At 42.3% G+C, this 17,523-nt stretch overlaps 1 protein-coding gene across 15 annotated transcripts in view; it reads right to left on the bottom strand.

Annotated features, from left to right (window-relative positions):
* The window catches only part of LOC129720388 (netrin-B-like), a 214,373-nt gene that overhangs the window by 3,715 nt on the left and 193,135 nt on the right, over window positions 1–17,523 (bottom strand). For all 15 annotated transcript variants that reach the window (XM_055671895.1, XM_055671866.1, XM_055671858.1 and 12 more), the window contains 2 exons: window positions 8,141–8,206; window positions 7,752–7,965 (listed from right to left, as the gene is read on the bottom strand). In XM_055671895.1, the coding sequence (XP_055527870.1) occupies window positions 7,752–7,965; window positions 8,141–8,206 (280 nt within the window). The remainder of the gene's footprint in view (window positions 1–7,751; window positions 7,966–8,140; window positions 8,207–17,523) is intronic.

Raw genomic sequence — 17,523 nt, 5'->3', positions numbered from 1 at the left:
TGCTGCAAAGTTTTCTGTGAATCTTGCCCCATCACCGCTGATGAACCTAGCCAAGGATTCTTAACACTCCCGGGTTGTCTTACGCTGTTGTTAGCACTAGGAACTTTGCTGGTTCTGCCGAAGACGACCCTTCTCTATCTACGAAGGAACTAGTCGTTGATTATGTCCGCTGCATTCGAAATCCAGTGTAAGTACAAAGGCCCAAGCAAACAGCTTGCTGCAATCGTCGCCCTAAACTCCACAAATGGACCATAAGCCCTTCGTATTGCAACTTGGAACGTTTGTTCTCTCAGGAACAAACATGTTGAGCTTCTAGATTTCATTGGCGAAAAGTAAGTCGATATTGCCGTTATAACGAAGGCTCATCTGAAGCCACCTTCCTTCTAGGCTGGTACGACTAATATCGAATTCGTTTTTACGGCAGGATTATACCGTCCCGGACTACACTTTGCAGCTAAAAAAACACTTTCCAAGCAGTTGCAATGGTGTGCGTAATACCAGAGGTAGCTGTCGCTTTGTTTTGTTTTGGTCATTAACGCCTTGTCTTTTTGTTGCGTTTGTGCTACTGTAGGGATTCGGACGATGATGATTCCAAACATTTAAAAAGTTTCTCCATTTCGCAAATATTTTGACAAAATAAAATCCTACCTGATGTTTGACACGCGAAGAACGATAATCGAAGCAAACCGATTTTGACACATTTTTTTTTATTTTGACACATACGTGTGAATGTGTTGGTGTCTTCAAAACTGCACTCTTTTTCTTTCGCGGACTGTCCGGGACAGAAAAAGGGTAGTTCGCTTTTTGTATCATTCCCATGAAATAATTAATAATCGGGTGGCAGAATAGAGAAGCGTCGTTTATGAAGAGTAGCGGGTGGCCATATAGTCAAAGATACTAGGCCAAAACAAATGGAGCTGACAACTGGATAAATGGAACTGACAACTGTCAGTTCCAACCAGAAAAAGAAGAGTAGCGGGTTCAATCAGAATTTGTTCTTTACGTTTGATATTCACAAACGACCAGTATTGTTTCGGTTATAGCTGAAAATAAATACATTGTCGAAAAGGTCCAGAATGCTCGGCACCAGCTCGGTGGCAACTGGAGACAAATGCGGGAAAACATCGTTCTGGCGGAGGACCTGACATCTTGGCGCCAGAGTGGCATTCCAGAATCTCCCAGGTTCATTCTAGGGTACATTCTATCATGGACATCTTCCTAACCAACATGGCCTTCTCCAGGGTTCCACTCGTCTTTGATTAGCTATCTTCGGAACACTAATCGGTAATGCTGATCTAAGTGCCACCGCTCTCGGTGAAACTACCTTAAAACCAGCTGGGTCCGACTCCACTGAACTGTCAATGATGACACCATCATCGACCACTCTTTAAATGATGATCAGCCAGAAGTTGAATAAACTTCAGCACGCGATTCTTCGCCGGTTCCAGCGCAACTTCAGGTGAGTACCGCCCTCCATATTAACAGCACCAATAAACACATTATTATGATGCGAAACATCTGTCGGCGAACTGGTGACAGATCTAAAAAGACCATGAACAACCGACTCTCCAAGTTTATCCAGGACTTTAAGAATTCAAGATCTGCAAAATCACGAGTTCAGCCAAACGCTTCGCCAGATCACTCCAATTTCTCAACCTTTTTGATCTCTTGCTAAAGTAATGACAAAGAGGCCAAAACCCTTCCCCCGCTTGTCTTGTCCGGAGGAAGGAAACTGTTGAAAAGGCAAATGTGCAGTTTGTGGCGTCACACAGATTTGGGAGAAACATCGTCAGCACTTCCTGGAGGGGCTGATCTAAACCACTTGAGCCAGGGCTCATTTGCTTCTGTAACACGTGTTTTAACTGAATAACTTTTCGTGAGTGACTAGGCTCTCCTCAGCGTTCATCAGAACTTCGGGGGTACCACAAGGAAGTAGACAGGGCCCACTTCTGTTCACGTTATTCTTCAACGATGTGGCAGCTTTGAAGAGAAGTTAGATGCAAGCTTATTTCAACTGTATGTTCTAGTTAACTCGATCGAGGATTACCACCGTTTTCAGTTTCGGTACTTTCGTTGGCTGATGCCATTGTAATAAACTGATTAATTATTAGTAATTTGATGTATCCGATGATGACGATGTGGTAATGAGTCCAACTCAATACAACCACTCTATTGACAATGTTTACGCTTCGTAGAATGGACTTCAATCTTCACTACTCCTCAGCGATTTTTAGAGCAAACTGGCAGTTGGAATCTTAAGGACTCATAATGTCTGAAAATGCAAGTATTGTTCACTAGTGAGAGCGAATCTCGAAAATGGAGTATAATATGACAGTTATCGTCTGCTTTACGCTGCTAGCGTTGTTGCGATCGACAGATTTGAATACCTGAACCTAAAACAAGCTAATACACTGCGTAATTAGTTTGGCCGAACACTCGAACTTGTTTGTTGCCTCCGTGAACGAGAAACCTTTGTGCATTTGGCCATTTCTCCGCTGGATCCCGTTGATCTTCTCTATCCTCCACTGGATTTATTCTTGCAAGTACTGGTTTGTCCAGTTAAAGTTCCAACTGCTGCTATTGGTATGACACCCCTAAACTATCGTCGAATCATCTTTGATGCACTTGTTGACCATCTTTCTTATCGGAATTGGAACGTGACGTGGATTATATGACAGTTTGGTTTTGTGATCGAAACGCAAGACAGAGACTGTTCCGTAGACAACGAATACCCTTCAATAAACTTGCTTTTACATTTGCAAGTGATGCGTACCATAGGCTAAATAGTTCTCTTCACAAATTCCATGTGCTTATGCCAAGTTTACGAAATAAACTTAAAAACTTTCCGACATTTGTGAACTCGAAAAGAAAAAGCTTTTTTGTGACCTTGAGCGGCACAGAGTCCTCGACTGTGTTCACCAGTGGTTGTATCACACAGTCTGATGGTGAACTAGCTGCGTCAAGTTTTCCGTTTGGTGCTGTTGATCTGGATATTTTTGACATTAGTTCTACTATGGTCATTACTGGTACCAAGAAATTAGAAAGCTCTCCTGGTTACGATGGTGCTCCTGCCATAATTTTATGTCACTGTGCTACTGCTCTTGCTGTACCCCTCAGTCGAATTTTTACCGAATCGTTTCCGCGCTGTGGAAACAATCTGTGATGCTTCCTGAATTAAAAAAGAAGGAAAACCAGACATGAGGAACTACTAAGATATTACCAGCTTTTCTGTCGGATCTAAGTTGTTCGAAATTATAATTCAGTTGATCAGCATTATTTTATGCAGGGTAGTTCTTTGTAGACTAACATTTACAAGACCCTGCATCTTACAAATGAAAGCTGGATCGCAAATTGACTCCATGTATTCAACTATTGAGGCCGTTTTTTGACACAGTAGTTCATCGAATACTGTTGCATAAGCTCACTAAACTCGGTGTGTCTGATAGCCTGACTTCATGGCTAAACTCATATCTTTTAGGCTACATTTTGTGTGTCAAACTAGATTCCACAGTGTCACGTGCTAAATTCACTTCATGCATGCATGCAATACTTCCGAAGTCCCTCGAGGCAGTATTCTAAGTCCTATGCTGTTTGTCTAGTACTTCAACGACTTCGCCATTCTGTTAGGTACCAACTGTGCAATGGTATATGCAAACGATCAGAAAATCTACCTTGTTGTGAAACCTGTTGAGGACTGCCCCCGTGTACAAACACTGTTGGATACCTTAACTGACTGACGTAACAGAGACAAGCTAAATGTGTGGTTATAACATTTCGTCGTTGTTATGTGCCTATGTCTTTCGGTTACTAGATTATTGAATCTGTCCTTGAACGCGTTGATCAACGACCTTTGAATTTTGTTGGATCACAAGCTAACGTTCAACCAACATTGTATCTTTATTATCTCCAAAGCTTTGAAAAAGCTTGGGTTCATCACTAAAATGACCCGAAATTTTACAGATACACACTGTTTAAGGCATTATACTTCGAATAAGTACGACCAATGAAAATGCCTGCAGCATCTGGAATCCTTATGACCTGTGCTGAAAAAACAGTATAGAACGTATTCAACGAACCTCTCTTGTAATGAACTTGATACTTCGAATTGATTTTCGAGCTTTGAGTAGATTACCCGGTTCCTCAAATTTACTGATAACTAGTTTTCATCGGACCTTGTACAGTTTTCATGAACCGCTGACATCATGCATCCGTAGCCTCACACTGGTCGAAGATTTATTTTACTGCACACCTAATTCATCTCGGCAAACTTCCCAATCGAGCTCGGCGAACTTTTCAACAAATATCAGCAATATATTTCGACGAACATTCAGCAAATATATCGATTTACCGTGGACCAGCAAGTTATGACATCTCGCCTGCCGAAGTTCATGAAAATGCTACCGAAAACTTGTAAAACAGCTCGTTGAATTTATCAGCTGTTGAGTTCTCGGCAATAACATCTAAGTGTGTACTATTTATTTTAGTATTTTACGTTTACTCACACGGTTTCGGTAGAAAAATATCCTGGTCAAGAATGTTGCAATAGATTTCATTTTAGGTTGTCAGATGAATCAACCAGAATATCAAAATACAACAAATACAAAAGTGCGTGCATCGTCTGGTCTCCATATGGTTTAATTTGGAAACATCGGAACGCGTGTGTCCGGAAAAACTAGTGAGAGTTTTGAAGTTTTTCGCGTGTAAGCCATTGATTTGGCAATGCATGCTGTTGAATTATCAGAGGTCTTTGTTTGAGTTTGGGGAAGCGTCAAACCGATTCAGAAACCGATTTGGGCAAGAGTGAATGTTTTAGAATGTGTGCTCATATTATAACGACATAAAGGTCGTCATCGAAGATATAAACGAACGGAACTCTTATGTCTTGTAGGGAAAGCCTTTACTGTACCACCAACGACAATAGATTGTGGCCAGTGAACTTTGCTACGGCTAGGGTAATTGCCATCTATAGTACCCATTCTGTACGTCTAAATATTCAGAAGCTCATCTGGAGGACACCACAATGAAAAAGCTTGCTCCCAGATTGGTGGCCGTCGCTTTTCAGACGTCTTCGAATTACAGTAATTTCGAGAGCCAAACATCGATTTGGATCATAATCTTGTGGTGGGCAAGATTTTCATCTGAGGCGAGAAAGATGCGTCTAAACATCCAGAGTTTATAAGGTTATCACACTCCTCAATTCCAAATATAAAATGCTCTCCTGTATCCTGTTCCATAGACTAAGGTCGGTGCAGAAATCCTTTGATGGTGAATACTGGTGCGGTTCTTCAGCGGGAACTTGAAGACACATCACCTGTTTATGTACTTCGAAGCGGTGTACGATGCATTTTATTCTCTGTTTGGACTCATCACTGTGACCAGGGACATTTGATCTATTGTGATATTGCCCAAGTGTTTTCTGTATTTCACACTTCATATTATTGACCAGTATCACTATTGAAATGAATGATACGCTTTTTTTTTCATTTTTATCCGTGCTTGTGTGAGAGATTTTACCCTTCCGTTTCAAGCTTACTGCTCTACAATACCGAGCCGTTTTCTATCCTACCAATATCGCCAAATTATAATTCCCTGGAGTGAGACTACACCTAACGTTCCTCCCTGGCCAGGTTTATTCTAAGAGGGACTTATTATGTCAAGAGGAAGGAGTCGTATCGAAACCTCGCTCCTCCCACCAACACCGCGTCACAATTACAATTCCCTGAAGAGGCATTTAGTGCTTTACCTCTGGTCAATTTTATTATGAGTAGAACTATTTTTTTTTTTGTCAAGAGGAAGGAGTCTTATCGAACTTCGTTCCTCCAGCTAAGATCGTGCCATAATCACAATTCCCTGAAGAGAACTATTATACGTTACTCAGACCAGTTTTATTATAAGAGGGACTTATTTTTGTTAGGATGAAAGGCAGCAGGGATACTACAGAATTCAGCTTGAGGGAAGGGTATGTAGTGGGGAGCCTGAGAATAAACCCATGATAAAGTCCTTTGACAACCAAATCGCCTGATATTACTAAGATTCGAACCCACGACCACCCGCTTATCAAAGCGGACTCTGTAACCTTGCGGCTACGAAGCTCCCCGTGTACGATGCATGGTTTCCCATCAAATCTAATTAGGCTGGTGCATGCAACTCTTGACGGTTTCAAGTCATGCGTCAGCAGAGCGTGTGAATTTTTGGACGCGTTTGAGATATTGCGTTGGATGGTCTGAAGCAATGGAACTGGCGAAGAACGATGAACAGCAGAGGAACGGCACCATCATCACGAAATCTAACGTGCTTCGAAGCTTCGCGGACGACATGGGTGTTAGAGAGATGAGTTTGTTGATTTTGGAAGCAACCTGCAGATTTCTATGAAGTTTGTGGGCTAACCACGTGTCAGGAATATCGGAGAAATGACAGGCAAAGATGATATTCAGCAGAAACCTGGATAGAGACTGAGATTTTCGGGACGAAATCTGTACACGTTGGACGTGCGCTGTCGACGAGGATACCTGAGCAGTGGGTGTCAGAGGCGAGAGTGGAGAGAAGAAACTTAATACCAAGTTTTGGATTCGGCAGAAGATCTCTATAATTTATCATCATAAAAGTTAAAAAAGGTAAGTACTGGAGGTAGAGAAATTTACAAGAAATGTTATAAGTAATGTTTAGAACGGAAAAAATCATAAAATTCTTTTCAAGTAAAATGAAAACAGATAATAAGAATAGGGCTAACAACATCGACATCGACGCCGAGACACTTTTGTTAGAAGCAATAAGTGCAGTGAAGAAGATTAAAAGATGAATACACTAAAATCATAAGGTCTGCTTCTGAATAAAAAGAACACCCAAAAGTTCAAAGAGCACATTGAGAGTATACAAGCCAAGTGCATCAAATATACGAGATGTTTATATCCTCTCATTAACAGGAATTCTACACTTTGATTAAAGAACAAACTTTTGATTTACAAACAAATTTTTAGACCAGCTGGTCAAGTTGCTGTTCAACAAGGAAGAAAACGCTCCAAAGGATTCAGAATAAAATTCTGAAAATGATTTTGAAGCGTCCTCCTTGGTTTGGTACACTCGAATTACATAGACTTACTGGTGTTGAACCATTAGAAACTATGTCAAATAAAATTATTAACAATTTTCGATAAAAATCGTTGTAATCCTCAATTGCTACGATAAGCTCTCTTTATAGCCAATAAGTTAGCATTTAAGTTAGTTGTAAGTTTACTTTCATTTCTTGACATGTAGGTTTAAATCTTTACGGATGATAAGTCCAAATTGCGAAAGCAAACAAATCCTAACAATAAAAATTACAAATCACTAACAGTGTTGAGAAGGCACCATTTGTGATTGGACACACATACTCATTATTTACTAATATTTATCATAAATACTTAAGCTACTAACAAATCGCCTTCTTAAAAAAAAAACACCCAAAGTTAATTATTTCTGAGCAAATCCAGTTTTTTGCACGCTGCACGTGTTTTTATTCGTAGTCATCTTGCAAATTTATGACAGAACGTCGATATCAACCGTACTCAATTTAGTTAGTGTATATAGGTAAGTGGGTAAGGGCTCAACTTAGAAGCCCGTATCTGAATATATGAACTGTATTTTACCCTAAAACCCCTCCCAAATAAAAAAAACTTCGCATGGTCACGTGTGAATTCAAAATAGAAAGCATAATCCCACATAAAAAACGCAAATCAGTTCATACTGAAAAATACGACACCAATCAAACTCACTTGTTGATCTTGATACTCGGACACCGGCAGTCCAGGTTTTTGTTGGGCACCAGCAGCCCGACGCTGGCCTTTCGCTGGGTCGTCGCCCCTAGCAGGGGGCTGGTCGATTTGAATACCGTCTGCACCTGCAGGTTGAATCGAACCTCGTCACGGGACATGTACGGCTGCTTGCCGCTGGGCGATGTCGTCCGACCGATAACCTTTGCCATGATCGCTGTTGACGGTGGAAAGAAGCGCAACAGAAAATCGATTATTTTCGAAAGGCCCTACTAAGCTCGGCTGCTCAACCGCAATTATTCTACTTCTCCCGCCGCGTTCAAGCATTCAGGTTGGGTTGGAATGCGGAGGGAGCGGGTTGAGACAACCGCACATGAGATGTGCCAAATTACCATAATCACGCTTGCAGAATTTATTCAGATTTAATCGTTTCGTGTCAAATCTACATTTGCCGCAGTCTGCAAAGAGATAAAAATGAGAGAAATTTTATTTAACCGGGGTGCGTCTGATAGTGTGTTTTATTTGATTCTATAAATGAATTTATGTGCGTTCTTGAAATTGTATGTCATCACCAATTGTGTTGAACTCGAATACCATTAACACGTATCTGAAAACATGAAAGATTATCCGAGTCCTCTCGGAGTGAACCGCTAAAGCTGACGTAGAATGGAAAAAATATGGCATACATTCGAAAAAAAAACGATGAGCGAAAATTCCGGCTGGCTTCGATAAATAATGATAATAACACCACGGGGGATCGATCGATAGGGCAAGTCAATATGAATGACTTCACCCAAAGGCAGCAATCTAAAATTCTAATCGACTTTGGATGCCGAAACCGGATCAATGCATCCATCATATTTGCGCCAGCCGCAAACTATAAATAGCTGGCCTCACTGAACGGCGAATCTGCTGGTAAGCTGCTCTGCCGGCGATTTATCTTGAATTTTGATTTATTCATTTGTTTGCGTAAGTCAAATTATCTATTGAGAGTTTTTCCACCAACTCGGAACTTCGTTTGATGTGGTTTTTATTATGCGAACTTTATTTGTTGAAAAAGATTTGGACATACTCTTCGATTCTAAAAATATGATCGTTGCGGTGTTTTATGTTCTCTCTATATAATTGATCACATGAAGAAATCACGCCGCTCCGATAGAAAACATTAATTACCTTAGTAAAAAGTACTCATTAACTATTAGTTTCTAAACAAATCGTATAATCAGTGACATGATTTTTGAGAAACAAAAAAAAATTAAGAGGTGCTGACATCTAAGAATCATACTAATGAAAAAACTTGTATGTAGGAATGTTAACTGCATCATATCTTCCAAAAAAGTCGGTACAAAATGAGCTACTAGAATAATGGTACCATCCATTGAATAAAATCACTGTGTGAGTAGTTAATGAAGACAGTGTACCTACGCAGTCCAACAAAAAAAACGGATATGTTGCGGTGAATCTGGGACAGTCAAGTCCGATCTGGAGGAACGCCGTTCAACGACACGCCATTCAATGGTCCAGATCTCATAGTAGTTCTGACGGAAGTCTTAACGCGAATCAGATAGGGAAGCATCGCTTTGGTAGGTGACTTTCAAGGAATGTTCCATCAGATCTGGATGTGGTCTGCAGACTGGCAGGAAAAGCGCTTCTTATATCGATTACACACTGGGAAATATCCTCTAATATACGTCATGGATTGGAATGGAATCCTGCACAGTTTGTAATTAATAAAGACGCTGAAGAGTTTGTAGAAAGCTTTCCCATTACAACGAAGACAAAAACGAAAACCCTCGAATTCATCAAAAGTCTCAGCGAGTATTGGAGAACCAGTGGCCCAGTAGATAGTGTCCATGAACGTGGAAAGTGAGCCGGAGTCTGCGAAGGTGTTTGGACTGATATGTAAGCCAACGGAGAATATCTTCATTCCAGTTACTTATCCAGAGGCAAGTCCTGCGAACTGTTAAGTCGTTGTCCGATTCGTTGGGATTAATTGCCCGCTTCGTCGTGCATGGAAAGATTCTGAGGCAACAGACTTGTGAAACCGGAATCAACAGGGATTAATCTATAAAGTGAGTTGACCTGTATTACGAGCTTGTATATCCGATACGTAGACAAAGGAAGACCCATATGTGCTTTGGTTGCCGCAAAAACAAAGCTCGTTCCGCTGAAACCGGTATCCATGTCACTTCTGGAGCTTCAAGCGGCGATGATCGGGCAAGCTTTTCTGGAGCTTCAAGCGGCGATGATCGGGCAAGCTTGATGGATTCCACTTCGAGCTCATAAGACTTCGAAATAAGCAAGCATTTCTTGTGGACCGATTCTTCAACGGTTCGCTAATTAAGCTCCGATCGTTGAAGCTACCACCAGTCTGTAGTCTTCCGAACAGGAGAAATCCTTACTATCTAGTGATGAGTGGATTTACGTTTCATCCAAGATGGACATCGCCGATGTAGCCATATAACAGACGACCCAATCGATTAATTGTATAGTGCTCCGGAATTCCTGTACCAGACCAAAGAAAAGTGGCCGCCAGAGGTTTGTTGCACAGTATAATACCGCAAGTTGTAGTGAAGTTCACTGATTTTTCAAGTGGAATCAGTCTCTGATCCTATGCTCTACAAGCTGTGCGTAGATCCAGAGGAGAGCAGGAGAAGTTAGCTGACGCGGAAACCGCTATATGGACGTAGATTCAAACTGAAACGTATATGGACCAGTATACGATCCTGCAGCGCAATCTAGCGAGTCCTTTAATTCACGTTCTTATCCCGAATTCGAATCCACGGTATGGACTTTAAGCGTTTGTAAGATTTCTACTGCACTGTCTCTTAAGAATGATCGTATCTGATCATGACACCAACGATGCACCATGGAGTCTATCTTCGAACTGAAAGATGCCATCGGAGATTTCTTCAGGTAAACGGCGAGATTATCGGCGATAAGATGCATAAGCGGTTCTGCATACCTGAACTACAAGTTTTGATTCGTCAACTTTCATCGGTGCATGGCTATGATGTCAGCCAGGGCTGCGAATTTTCGACACTGCAAACGAAAATGACGAAAACCGCATTTTCACTGTCTCATGTTGAAATGACCTTCAGTGTCACCGGTGTCAATTTTCACTTAGAGTCTGGTCATTGAAAGAGCTGAGACTTCTGATTTGATATCGAAATTATTTGATTGGAGCCAATTCATTGCATGGAGTCGATGAAGTATATAAGCATCTACATTCTCAACCGCATAAAGCATAAACACCGCTAAAGCAACACAGCGTGTGCAAGGTCACAGAAATGCTGCTAGCCAACAACCACTGTCAACTGATTGAAGCTGAAAGACTTCCCAGCGTGTTCGTTAAAAATTGGAATTCAAATATTTCAATTTCAACTAAAAATCCTCCCATGACAGTAAAAGTTTGCAGCGCTGATGTCAGCGTTTCGCGCCCCAGGGATGGTTCGACCATTCAAACACACTGAAATGGACTACCTGTGTTCAGTACAGGTGAAGCAAGGCCGCAGCTCGGTGAAAGGTGGGTGGCACTATTCACCTGCCTCACAATAAGTGCCGTCAATTCGAAGGTAGCTAGCCCGTCCACGCAGTCCTGCTTGATGGATATCAGGCAATATTTAGCACGCCGGGGTTCACCGGAGGTTTTCTACAGCGACAACTGGAGGAGCTTCCTGAGAGCAAGGAACCTGCTGCGAAATCAGATCCAGCACAACAACGAGAATTGTGCGATGACGTTTACGAACAGGATTACTAGTTGGAGCTTCAATCCACCATCAACAACTCCTCATCAGCGATATTCATTTGGGTCCCTCCCGTCTAGATTATTACCCCCAGTAACCTCACTTCCTTTTAAGAGTGTGTCTCGGGTACCACTGGATAGCAGCTTCCGATTAATTCCTCTGAACAGTGATCATTTGGCGACCAGACAAACGGTGAATGATCTTCTTAAATTCGGCAGGGATCCAGGAGGATTGGCCTCGCTCCATTGCAACGTATGACCGAACAAACAGGATGTGTGCGTTCTGGAATGACGAGCTTCTCGATGGATTGGAGCGAAGTCTGTACGACAAAGCTTTAAATACTGTCAAAAGTCTTTTTTTGCATCCAAATAGTTTGCCTATGATAATGAACTGGTTGAAAACTTTATTCGGGAAACCGCAAACGATTGTGGAGCGATGGTAAGAAGAGTCAAGATGATTCCATCAATAAAAGCAGAATTGATGCCAAATGGATGAAAGGTCACGTTGCTGCAGGAGCCCGTAGACAGCTTACCAGCCAAATAACACAACGCTGACAGCTTTGTATAACGCACATCATTGCGCACTCGAAGGCGTGCTGTTGAAGTAACCCCAGTGACCATATATGAAAGAGACCATTAGATCAAAACACACGCCTTTTCCGATGCGCGATCAACTGCTACTTTGATGGAGCATAATCTATGTGCGAAATTGCGGCTTGAGTGTGAGAAAACTCCGATGTGTATCACGTGGACCAGCCTGGACCTACCTCCCCAGTCAATGTCAACGTTTGATCTCTTGAAGCACTTCTCCAGTATCCTTCTGAGATTCCAGTCGAATCGTATGCTTGGGTGAGACCACGAATCCTCTATACTAGACTTTCCTCTGCACTCTAGGGAAGGAAGTAAAAATCAACCGACAGCAGTACAAACGCGACTAGGGTGGCTGATCTACGGACCTTGCTCGCTAGTAAGAAGGCGAAAAGTAAAGCAGATGTTACGGTCGAAGATTATTTTCCGTTGAACAGTCTGGGCATTCCGCTTCCTGGAAAGACGTTGATGTTGGAAGACGATGAGCGGCCAATGCTGCTACTACAGTCCAATACGAGGACTATCGTGGCATCTGCCAATATTTCCAGCATTCAATCCGAATAAACCTGGGAAACTTCGTATTGTATTGCACGCTGATGCGAACACAGGGGGGTTTTCCTTGAGCTTGTTCGTGCTCAAGGGGATAGAACTAGTAACACCACTACCTCACGTTGTCAATCTCTTTCGCGAGTAGCGAGCTGTTTTGGCAGCTGTTCATACAAGTTCTGATTAACAGCGTAGATTGGTATTGTCCAAAGTTTTTCTGTAATGACGGAGCTCCGGGAAGCATTCCCAAGGTATACGTGATGCACACGACGACGTTTGGTGTGAGCTGCTCGCCCAGCAGTGTACAATACGTCAAAGCATAAACGCAGAACGTTTCAGGGACGAGTTTCCAGATGCTGTGGAGGCAATTTGCCAGGGCACTTATGTAGACGACATGATGTACAGTGTTGAGTCTGAGGAAGAAGCAACGAAACTTGCGCAAGATGTTCGCTCCATCTATGCTGAAGGTGGGTCGAGATTCGTGGATGGTTGCCGAAATCCCAAAAGTTGCAAGGATCTTAAGGGGAATGAGCTCAAAGAAGCTGAGACAAATCAAAGGTTTGAGGACCGTAAATGTACTCGGATGGTGGTGGGATACAGTCAGCGACACCTTAACGTTCAAAATCTCAAAGCGATGTAAACAATATTTGCTATCTATTTTCTGCAGGTGCCCACCAAGCGAGAAGTTCTGGGAGCTCTGGTGTTAGTTTTCGGTCCGATATGGCTGCTGGCTAGTATACTGATGTATCTCAAAGTCCTTCTTCAAGATATTAGGCGATCGAACATAGGATGGGACGAGCAGATAACCAATGAACAATTCGTATTCCATCTGCACGATTTTATCGATGCCAGCGAAAACGGTTATGCAACTTTTGATATGAAGAATAAGGTGTAATAGAATGTACGTAACGCAAGAAGTACGCGTCTATTCCCCGGTTTGAGCTTGAAGTAGCAAAGATCGGAAGCGCCACGCCCTAGTAACAATATTGGTTCTACCGAAGTTTTAAAGCGCTCAATACAGCCAAAACAGCGCTAATCAACTTGACTTCCTGTGGCAACGTCAGAACGCATGGCCAAGTCAGCTGGAGAATCATCAGTCCAACAGAGGTAAGCTCGTACGAGTTGTTGCATACGGCCTGCGATTTTACGAGAATATTTGCGCAATGAGGCAGCGCCCTAATAGGTCTACCGGAGTCCTTACTCAGCAGAAACTTGCAACCGCGGAAAATTGTACCTATCGGCAAGCACTCGGTGAAGAGATTTATTGCTGACGTGCGCATAAGCGACCACTCTGGAGTGAAGAGAGCACCGATTTCGAAAAGCACTTCTATTCATAGGCTGAAACCATTCATTGACGATGTTAGAGTACTGCGTATGTGTGTAAAAATAGCTGGATGCCAGTTCATCGACTGCCTACCCCATCATATTCCCGAAGAAGCATCCAGTTACTACACTGCCGCTATTCGCATAAGAGTCCTATGTAAAAGTCCTATGTTTTCTTATTTTTTTGCGGAAATGGGTCCATTTTGGCATGCTCTACAAGAGTAGCCATTAAAATCGAGGTTGTGGGAATCAAACCTCATTTTTTTAATGGCTATTCTTGAAAAACATGCCAAAATGAACCCATTTTCACAAAATTTACACAGGACTCGCAACTTTTACATAGGACTATTATGCGAATAGCGGCATTACAGCTGTCGTTAGGTTTGTCAACGAAGGTACCGCTTTATATCAATCACAAAACCGTGGTTAACGAACTGCGTCAAACCTATCGAATACTATAATTGCGAAGAGTATGCTACAATGTTCGCCGAGAATTTCAGTGGTGTGAGAACGCCAATGCAATTCCGCATACCACAAAAAATCAAAACAATGGTCGCAGTGACCCAAATCTTATAAAAAATATGCAATTTCGCAACCAATACTCATGTCAGACGGCTTACTGCATATTTGCGGCCATTCTCCTATGTCGGAGTTGATTTTTTCGGTCCAATGCAGGTTGTGGTGGGAAGACGAACTAAGAAGAGGTGGGGCGTGCTTATTACATGCTTGGTAGTTCGTTATGTAAACTTAGGAATCGTTCACGCTTACGCAATTTTTAGGCCCGCCGTAAAACTCCTGTGGAAATCTATAGCGATCAAAGAACGAATTTCTTGAGAACAGAACGCAAACTGCGCCAAGCTCTACTTGCTGTGGATCAAAACAAGCTGTTGGAGGATGGTTGATCATGACACCAAATGAAGCTTTTTGTCACCTAGTTGCTCTCACATAGAGGGAAGCTGGGAGAGATTGATGCAATTCGTGAAGAAGACACTGAACAACAATAAGCCAGATTGCCGACAGACGAAGTTCTTAGGAACAAACTTCTGGAGGTTGAAAATATCAATTATTTGCGACCCCTCACATATGTACTTATCGAGGACAGTGAGAGCGAAGTTCTGATTCCAAATCATATTCTTCTGGATTCTTCGAGCGGATCAAAACCTCTGGTGCCGTACACCGATAGTCCCGCTACGTTAACCAATACCTGGAAAACATCGCAAGTCTACGCTAACATTTTTCGGCAAAGGTGGTTACGCGAATACCTTCCAGCAATAAATCGCCGGACCAAGTGCCATTACCCTGCCAAGCCAATCACAATTGATGATGTGGTGGTGATCGTTGATCCAGATCTACCTCGGAATTCGTGGCCCAAGGCGCAGGAACCTAGATCCTGCGTTATTGGGGGTGTTATCAGGGATCGGCATAACTGGTCAACAGATTAGGAGACTTTTTTTAATGACTTTATTAAGGTGGCTTTCAGCCACAGGCTGGTTCGCCACCAAATATTAGGAGACGCGTAGAACGAGAAATCAGAAAACAACTGTGAGAATTCCTTTGTATTGGCCCGTCGAGATCTTTGTATAGCAGATGAGCCACTGTAATTTCACTTTATAATCAATAGATGTACGTTTATGTTGCTCGCTTTATTTTACTTTGAATCCTACGATAAAAATAGTAAAGTCATAAAATAAAATAAGTGAACCAACCCAATTGGTTACTAGTACGGATATTTCCAATACTGGAATTAAAAACCAGTATGATCGGATGATTTTGGAGGTTATAAATCTGTAAACCAGTATCAGTATCAGTGTAAACCAGTAATACAGATTATCTGATGTATGCCCCAGAATACCCACAGGAAAAATTAAACGGCCTAATAATTTTTATAATGTGAAATAAAGAACTGTTCAAGTTTACGGAAACTAGTCTGCGGTACCTAATTGTTGTCGTTGTTACAACTTCGAGATTTTGCCGACAAAATACCGTAAATTTTCTACAAGTGTAAGCTATACGAATTGCATGCACTTACATCGCTTGTGTGTAAAATGACCAGTCTCTCGCTAGAATTCTCTTAACACAACATTAATCCCGCTTGCCCGCTCTCACTCTGCAACGACAATTCTCGGAAAAAAGCTTGGCTCAGAAAATTGCACAATTGTCATAGAGAGAAGGTGATTTATGGCCTGTCCTTAAAAGGCCGATTTTAAGTGCTTCAAATAGAAGGCTTGTCGCATCGGATATTACGATTTGGCCCAGTGCAAGCAAACAAAAAGTAAAAAACTCAAATACCCATGCAATTGAAGCCAATTTGGTGCCTTTTAATCGTAAAAGGACCGCACGATCTGTTCTCGAATAACCGCATGCAACGCGAGCACGTTCGACTTTATTCCAATCTTGCCACCAAGTTCCCTATGAGCTATTACAAAACTTGCACGTAACATCCGTATAGTTTGCTATGAGAGTTGCGAATTCCAAGAAACATAAGTAACTCTCATAATACATAACCTTAATTCTTTCGTGTAGAGTCATACGGCATAGGCTAGTGTTCTCCGACGACAGATTAAGCCACAACGAGATTCGGCTGCGTTGGATTTAAGTATCGAAAGAGTGAACACAGGACACCCAGAGGCCCCTGAAAGGTACATCATATAAATTGCAGCGTTTCTGTAGCGACGTCACATGGTCTCCTAGAGGGCCTTTAATTTACAGGCTTAGGTGCTTCGATCGTGCCACAGCAAAGAGACTCTTTGAGCGTAGCGGTAACATCTAGGAACGGTGAAGGCAAGACCGATTGAGCCGAGTTCACTGCATTTCGTTTCCGCCAACCATACGTTAAGTTTGTCAAATAGAGCGACGGCAACGCTGCACGCAAAGTGTGCAATACTACGGCATTGCAGGTGCGGTGGCGAGACCGCAAGGACACGAAGGAGCAGACGAAACGATCCTCGCAATGCTTGCTGATTAGGCAAGACAGAAAGGCACCGATGGCAGCGTGTGAAGTACAGTAAAGTCAACATCAAGGGGACCCCACCGATATGAATAAATTAAAGGTGTGAAGTTTGTAAGGGGTGGTAAAGTGTACGTATGCCAATAGAGTTAAGTTAGCAATGTAACTGGATTTTCCTTATGTTAGGCCGCACTCATTGTTTTGTGAGTCTTATCGTTTTAATACAGTTGAGTTCATTAATTCCGCCTACTCCCCTTACCGAAATCTACTATTGTATCATGGCACGGAATTTCTCCCTGCGTAGTTGGACAGATTGCCTGAGGGCTAACTGATTTTTATGTAACGTGAGAGAGAGTTACTCGTTTGCGGGAACATACGGTAAAGAACTGTCCGTACCCGAAAAACTTCAAGAGTACCAGGGTCCACTAAATTCTTCCGTAAGTTCGAGACCAGCTCAAGAAGGACGCAGTCTTCGAATTCGGGCAGAAGCAGAAAATTGCAGTTGAGCTTCACGTTGATGCAGGCAGAGCGAGCTACGGGGCGATTCTGCTACAGGAGAAACCGAGTGACAATACATTCCATACAATCTACTTTTTAGTAGAAAAACTTCAACAGCGAAGGAAAAT

Source organism: Wyeomyia smithii, chromosome 1 (genome assembly GCF_029784165.1).
Source record: "Wyeomyia smithii strain HCP4-BCI-WySm-NY-G18 chromosome 1, ASM2978416v1, whole genome shotgun sequence".
Classification (NCBI taxonomy): Eukaryota; Metazoa; Arthropoda; class Insecta; order Diptera; family Culicidae; genus Wyeomyia; species Wyeomyia smithii.
Note: the sequence above shows the minus strand (reverse complement) of the source record. Positions and strands in the feature narration are given on the sequence as shown.